This window comes from Zea mays, chromosome 2, assembly GCF_902167145.1.
Source record: "Zea mays cultivar B73 chromosome 2, Zm-B73-REFERENCE-NAM-5.0, whole genome shotgun sequence".
Taxonomy (NCBI): Eukaryota; Viridiplantae; Streptophyta; class Magnoliopsida; order Poales; family Poaceae; genus Zea; species Zea mays.
In genome coordinates, this window is record NC_050097.1 from 8,666,962 (window position 1) to 8,674,114 (window position 7,153).

Genomic DNA, 7,153 nt, shown 5'->3' on the forward strand with positions numbered 1-7,153 from the left:
TACGAGGTAGCGTAGCACGCGAGTCTTCAGGCGAGGGGAAAAACCCCCCGCCCCGCCCCCGCGTTGGTCCTAGGCCACGACAACTTCGCCCCCACATCCAATCTCGGTGCCTGATGCCTTGAGGCAAGCAGGGGGACCGGGACCGGACCCCATGGCGGCGGTGGCGGCGGTGCTCGACTCCTTCATCAAGCGATGCACGGCGTCAAAGGAGGACTTCGGCGGCCAGCCCAGCCAGAAGGCCTGCTTCCTTCTCGGCATCGGGTTCGAGTTCGACATCAGGGGCCTCCTGGCCACACACCAATCACCTCATCCCTAACAACGCCGCCGGACTTACCTACGCGGCGCGCGACTACGGCGGCAGCGACCCGTTTGAGGGGTTTCGCGACGCGGTGCTGGGGCCGATAACTCAGAGAATTCGGAAGAAGGAAGGAGAGTTCAGAGGAAGAAAGGACGAAGGAGACGAGGAATAGTATTTCTGCCAAAACATTCGGTAAGTCTTTTTCTCCCTCTTCCTCCTAAACTGCCCTTTGGCATTTGAAAAAGTGCTCGTTCAAGAAATGAGACTGCTACCGGCCTGAGAACCCACTTTGCATTCTGATGCTTTTCTGAGTTACTTTGCCGCTTTTACTGGTTTGGCGTTTAGGTGTTTTTGGTCTCCTAGAAGAAGTCTATGCTGCAGCGTTTCTGCGTGTACTCGGCCAGCAACTGGCCGTCGAGTCCGACGGCCACCTCGCAGCCGACGTGGAGCGGGTGCCAGTGCCGGTTGCCCCAGAACGCCAGGCGCGCGCGGATCCTGGACCGCACCTTCACCGTCAGCTCCACCCTGCTGCCGGCCTCCACTGCGTCCCGCGCCATGTCCCCGCTGGCCGCCGACGCCGCCACGCCCTGGAACGCCAGGGCCGACGTCGTCTTGGGTGGCTGGTACAGCGGCGCGGCCGTCAGGGCCTGGCCCTTCACCACGTCGGCGCCGCGGTACTCCACCGAGAGGTAGAACCGGTCGTAGAAGAAGGCGATGTCCCGGTTCGGGTTGCGGATGGAGAGCTGCCCCGACAGCAACTCTCTCGAGGCATGCGGCCAGCAGATGAACGCTTCTGCAGACACACATCACGTCACTACGCACGCGATCGATGCTATATCTCGTTCTTCCTTGACGATCACAGAACCAGCCGGTTGATGCAGCATCTTTGTCAGCCGCAGGAAAAGCCTCTGAAACCGCTGATCGCTGCCTGCCCTCGGTCGCTTACCGTGCTCGCCTGCTTTCCGTCTCCTTGTGTTCTCAGCGGGACGACGTCGTGCGCGGCCCGGCGTCGATCGCCAATGGCGTGCAAGGTGAAAGGGATCTTCAAGGGCCTCAAGGCCTTCTCCCGGATCTTCGGTAAGCGGGCATTTTGTTTCTCTTTCCCGCCTGAAATCCTCAAACTCCGGACATGGACGCACTGTCTGTTTTCCTCCATGGGTCGTCGCCGGTCCTTGCAGCGGTGAAGGAGCACGAGATGGAGATCGGTTGTCCGACTGACGTGAAGCACGTCGCGCACATCGGCTGGGACAGCGCGGCGGGCGGCGCGTCTCCGAGCTGGGTAAACGGACACCAGAAATTCAGGGCACTGCCGCTGCGACTTCCTTCAAATGTCTGGATTCTGATCGGTACAGTTTTTGATTTGGTTCTGGGTCTTGTATATCTTTGCAGATGAACGACATCATGGCGTCCTCAGACTTGTCGTCCCTGGGCAACTTCGCAGCGCTCACTGGTACCTCCTGGGTTTCTCAAGGTACAGTGACCATTTCCTCATGCTCTCCGGTTCAGAATGCATCGCTTTGTTTTGCTATAGTTCAGTTCAGCAGCTACTTCCGTATGACTGCTGTGTTGCACATTTCTTAGCAAAGGTTTTTGGTTCTTCGTGTGATCTCATGCATGTCGCGGAGTTTTGCTTTGTCCATTCCTCTGTTAGTTCTTGTACCCGCAACACAACACACGCACTGGCTTCAGGTTTCTGAAGCCTGAGATACCAGCAGCATCTCTGAACTCTGAATCGCTGTTGGTATGCCACCGGGTCTCGTGCTTCACACAAATGGCGACCAATTTTTTTTTCGAATACGCAGGAGAGCTGCGTATCATTGAATTAAAATAGAGGAAAAACGGCCTGAGGCCCAGGACAAACAGAACACACACAAAACAAAAACACACACTCACACCCACAAAACAAACACAATACAGACACATACAACCTACTAACACCCCAGTCTTTCAATAGGCTTCAAGACTCTCCTTTATCCAGGGTTGAAAAGAGAACTCGGTTTGGACCAAAATTAAAGAACTCGATCACGCAAACAGTGTGAGAAACTTGTCCCAGACATATCTCGGTTTGGTCCTTGCTTCATGATACGGTAACACCGGCAGAGGCGAAACTGAAGCTTCGTGTGATGGGGACACGACACGATCAGTTGGTGTCGTTCGTGCTGTGCTTGTTGCCTGGAGGCCCTGGACAGAGCGAGTGGTGTCGGCGTGCGTGTGGTTGGTTGGTGTACTTGGCGACAGCCGCTGCCCGCGGCCGGGCAGTCGGCAGACATCCTCCTCAGATCCGGATCACGTTGTGTTGCCGTTCTTCGTTCCAAGATCACGCACTTGATGTTGCTTTCCAGGATTCTTAGGAAGGATCACGTGCCGCGTTCTTGCCTTCTTGGTTCTTGCCATGAGCGGCTGACACGCGTTCTGTGGCGGATTCTGTATGTCTGACAGATCTCGACAGCCAGCAGCGTGTCGTCGCGGAGAACACCGGCAGGCGAGACCACTCGGCCAGGTGCCCCGATATTACAAGGCCGCCGAGGAATCCCGGGACGAAGAAGCCGAGGGACGGCTCGCCGCCGGTGTCGCCACCGTCACCGGCGGCTCGTGTCGACGCTGCTGCAGATGACGCGCGATAATCTGAACTGTGTTGCTCCGGCCTCCCTCCATTCCGAGTTTGTGTACGCGAGCGCGAGGCTACAAAGAGTCAAAGATTGCTTGTTTGGTCGTCGTCTGATCGCCCCCAGCTTTGGCGTCAAAGTATGTACTATGTGTTTATGTTATATATATATATATATATATATATATATATATATATAACTTGCAAAGGTTGCCACAATCGTAGATTCTAATCGAACAGTACAGGTTTAAATCAGATCGTACATAAACATATATAAAAAGTTATAGAAAAGTAGCTAGACTCTTGAAAGGACCGGATAATTAAACAGCTCGGTTAATTAAAATCCTAAGTAAAATCACATGGCCACATCACATTGAGCTAGGCTGCAGTCTAGCAGCCTTGGAATAATCAACGTGCAACCCCCATTATCCGGAACCATATTTCTATGGTGTCGGCCATCCCCCGTCGGAATTAAGAGCCTCGCTAATCTCCAAAGGAAAACACGGATCTTAGATGAGCACAACTCAATCCATTAATTCCTTTTTCCTGTGATCTAGCCGCAGGCGTCCCTCCGACATTCTGGGGACTGTCCGTCGCCATCCTCCCCGCCAAGAGATCCCAACTCGCTCGACGGTCCTCAGCCTTCCTGCCAAGGCCGCGGAGTTGCATAAGGTAGCGCCGTAGTCAATATTGGCCTGTTAAGCGGTGTTTTGATGGGCCAGGTCCGAGTGGGTATTGTCTCGTGTCGTGTGACAATCCGGCCTGGCCCATCGCAAATCTCCTGTCATTTCTTCTCGCTCGCCACGATGTTGCGGAGAGCCGGACCGCCAAGACAAAACGGCGGTCTGTCGCCGGCGTTCCCTCCGTCGCGTGGTACTCCACCCGCTGCTGGAAATCTCTCGGCGCCCGTTAAGTGAGTTCCACCCTAACGCTCGTAGTACTAGATCCTCTTTTCTCTCTCCCCCATTTCCTCTCTTCTTTTTTTCGCGCGTGGAATCGCCATGAGACGACCTCGATTAGTTACCGTTGCCTGTTCCAGCTACCAAACTTTGTAGATTTGCGAGCAACTTGCTAAAAATTAGGGTTCCGATGAGTGGGACTTGGAGGGACTAGGAATTCGCCGAGAGCCGACAATTACATGTTGCAATTGGATAACCGCTCCAAAAACCCTTCCCGCCGCTCGACCGCCGAGAGCCGATTCCGATGCTTCTGGTTGGCCTAGAACTGCTGCATTATGTGAACCTGTCCTCCTTATATATGGTTGGTTCTGGGCAATATCATACTGTTGTCTGGACTCTGGAATGGTATGTTAGTCTGTCGACAGGTTAACTAGAAGAATGATGTAGTAGGTAAACCTTTTCTCTCTGATCGACGATGCGCTGTCACTGGCATGTACTACTCTAATTACTACTTAGATTCTCACTTGAGTATGCATCAAAGGTCACATAGTAATACTATTCTATAGCCCAGCCATTACAAGTAGCGATGTGACAATGAACCATTAATTCTTTTGAGATGGAGAATCCTATGCATGGTGTTCTACAACTAGGAACTAGCCAACATTCCAAATTCGTCTAACATGACATATTCCCTGAATAGTTTTCCAGTTAAAGGAAACATAATACCTTTCTATGTCTTGTCCATTTATCATTTCTCCACATTTTTTGAATGATACGTTTCCACTTTAAATATCTGCTGGACTTCACAATATTCAGATATTCGATACTTTTAGTTCAGTTCTCAGCTAGTTATTACCATGGACATGTTGAAAGTGTTCCAAATTATAGGTCGTTTTTTAGCTTTTCTTAATACATATGTATTTCCTCTATACTAAATTATAAAGACAGTTTGGCTTTTCTAGATACAAAGTTTTTTTCTATGCGCTTAGCGGCTTAGGTATATATTATGTGTAGATGTCCGAACTTACAAATGCTTGGTTGTCACTGAAAAGTTCCATCGAATAGATGAAATACTGAGGATACGAGTCAGACATGCCAAGTGGGGCTTTTATTAAATAATAAAGACTTATCCAACGATGTCCTCATTGGAAAGTGACCGTTTGGGAACACTAGGGATGTGTATAATGAAATAGAAAAAAAATAGTCACAACTTCACAAATAATGAAATAGATAAAGTGAGGATAAGGAACTGCACAGCTAATTACTCTCTGAAACTTCTAATTTTGTATGCTAGTTCACACCCCAGCACTACGCTGCTATTGCTTGCTACAAGGAACATATAATGGCACAAAAATTTGGAAATCTTTTTTCTGCTGAATGAGACGATAGGTACATGCACACATGCTTTCGATTACTTGGAAGTTTTCCGCAGTGTCATAAACTTGAATATCCTACTTTGTTTTGTTGTTGTTGTTGTTTTCCAATAGTTGGATTTTTTTTGTATTTGTTTGAATGATAGATATGATCATACATCTCAACAGCTGGATGAGAGGAGTAGGTTCTCTGAGCTGACAGAAGAGCGTGATGTATTGTGTTAACTATAGAAGTTGTATACAGTTGCATTGAAATATACTGGTGTATACATGAAACTAAAAGAAACAGTCATCCGAGATAGTTTATCAGCATAGAGATAGGGACCAAGCAAAGGCCTCTCTTCCTCAGCTCATTGCTCTCGTGGATTGCCTTCTCCTCGGCGCTAGAACTACTGATGGGGGCTTGATGGTCGGCGCCGGTCGTCACCTGCTGCTTTGAACTCATAGCTTCCAAGTATTTGGCCTGCAGCATTCGAAAAGAAGAAGAAAACAGGTGTAAGTACAACAACGCCGATCTCCAAGAACTAGATGTGGAAGCTGTAGAGCAAGCATATATACCATGAGCTGGGGCCTGTCGTTGAACTGTTTCGCATCGGTGGCTGCCATTTGCTTCATGTGGAAGTTCTCCATGGTAGCCTTCTGCACAGGGAGAGTCCGCAATCACGTTAGAAGACAAGCTGTGTGCTACAACACTGTTTGAAACAAAAAGGCCTAGCTAGGCCTAACCAGAGGTCGAGGTCGAGTCCTTTTTGCTACTAACTAACCTGTTGGGCAGCTGCAGAAGAACTGCAGGCGGTGTCCTTCACGGACTCGTCGTCATCCTCGTCGTCGTTGCACATGAACTCGGACGTGATGAAGGAGGCGTCGTCGCTAAAGGAATCGAAGGAAGAAGAAGAGGAGAAGCTGCTGCCGCTGCCGCCAGGAACTGCAGGGGGTTGCTGACCGTCCGTCACTCTGGTGCCGTCCTGCGGCGTGGAGGCCAGGAAGTTGGCGATGTGCATGGCCCAGCTGCTCTCGCCGGCTGACATGGTGGGAGTGGCCGCCGGGCTGATGACGCATGAGGTGGAGGGTGATTTGCTCTCCATTGTTGTGACCACCCAGAGGAGGACAAGGAGGAGGAGCAGCAGCAGCAGGAGGAGGAGCTCTTGTTCTTGGCAATGTGATGTGATGTGAAGAAAGCTCGGTAGAGTCCGTGGGTATATAAACAGTCGTAGTAGCAGCAGTAGGCACACATGGGCTGAGCTGAGTAGAATACGGTTGGGAAATCCCTCTCTGCGAATATTCTGGTTAGTTGCGTTGCGTGTGTGTTATTCAGTAGTAATGAACACTTGCGTTGTGGCAAATGATATGGCTGGATGGATAACACATAAACAGTGAGATCGAGATCCACTTCACCATCACCAGCTGCAGGTTGATGAAGCCCAGACCAAACCACTGTCACATCACATCAGCAGATGCATGAAGAGGAGGGCAGACTGGTCACGTACGGCCTCACGGGTCACTGGTTAGTGGTTACCGGTCACACGTCACATCGGATTCGGATCGGAGAGGAATCATCAGAGGAGCGCCGCGAGCACGTCTGTTGCTATCGCGCTCGCGCGGCATGGATGATGGACCACCTAATCCGAGGATCCGATACATGTATGTATCCGACGCGATCACGAGCGATATCCGGATTGAACTGGTTGTTTTCGAGAGCCAGGGACAGACAGAGTTAACGACGACGACGCAGGGATATGAATCCGATCTCATCTGAAGCCACCCAATCCGTCCGATGCGAGTAGAACGAATGTTTTTTTTAATTTTTATTTATTTATTTATTTATTCATTCATTACCCTTATTTAATCTGTTGGGCACGCATACATTATACCACGTGCCACATACTGTAGTGATCCGTTTTGTATTGTATCGTAGCAGCGACAGGATCATACGTGCGCGTGTGATCGGATCAAACCAGGCTACCAATTTGCGCTGCTC

General features: G+C 50.4%; 2 protein-coding genes across 2 annotated transcripts; one reads left to right on the top strand and one right to left on the bottom strand.

Annotated features, from left to right (window-relative positions):
• The first annotated feature begins 1,052 nt into the window (after nucleotides 1–1,052).
• Nucleotides 1,053–3,066, top strand: LOC103645900 (CRIB domain-containing protein RIC10). Its single transcript, XM_008670620.2, has 4 exons — nucleotides 1,053–1,375; nucleotides 1,477–1,577; nucleotides 1,688–1,769; nucleotides 2,738–3,066. The coding sequence occupies exons 1-4, from the start codon at nucleotides 1,069–1,071 to the stop codon at nucleotides 2,920–2,922; spliced, it is 675 nt and encodes a 224-aa protein (XP_008668842.2). The 5' UTR covers nucleotides 1,053–1,068; the 3' UTR covers nucleotides 2,923–3,066.
• Nucleotides 3,067–5,371: 2,305 nt separating this feature from the next.
• Nucleotides 5,372–6,790, bottom strand: LOC103645906 (uncharacterized). Its single transcript, XM_008670625.2, has 3 exons — nucleotides 5,940–6,790; nucleotides 5,734–5,814; nucleotides 5,372–5,638 (listed from the first exon to the last, which is right to left on the bottom strand). Exons 1-3 carry the CDS (start codon nucleotides 6,258–6,260, stop codon nucleotides 5,465–5,467), a joined length of 576 nt encoding a protein of 191 aa, XP_008668847.1. The 5' UTR covers nucleotides 6,261–6,790; the 3' UTR covers nucleotides 5,372–5,464.
• Nucleotides 6,791–7,153: the final 363 nt, after the last annotated feature.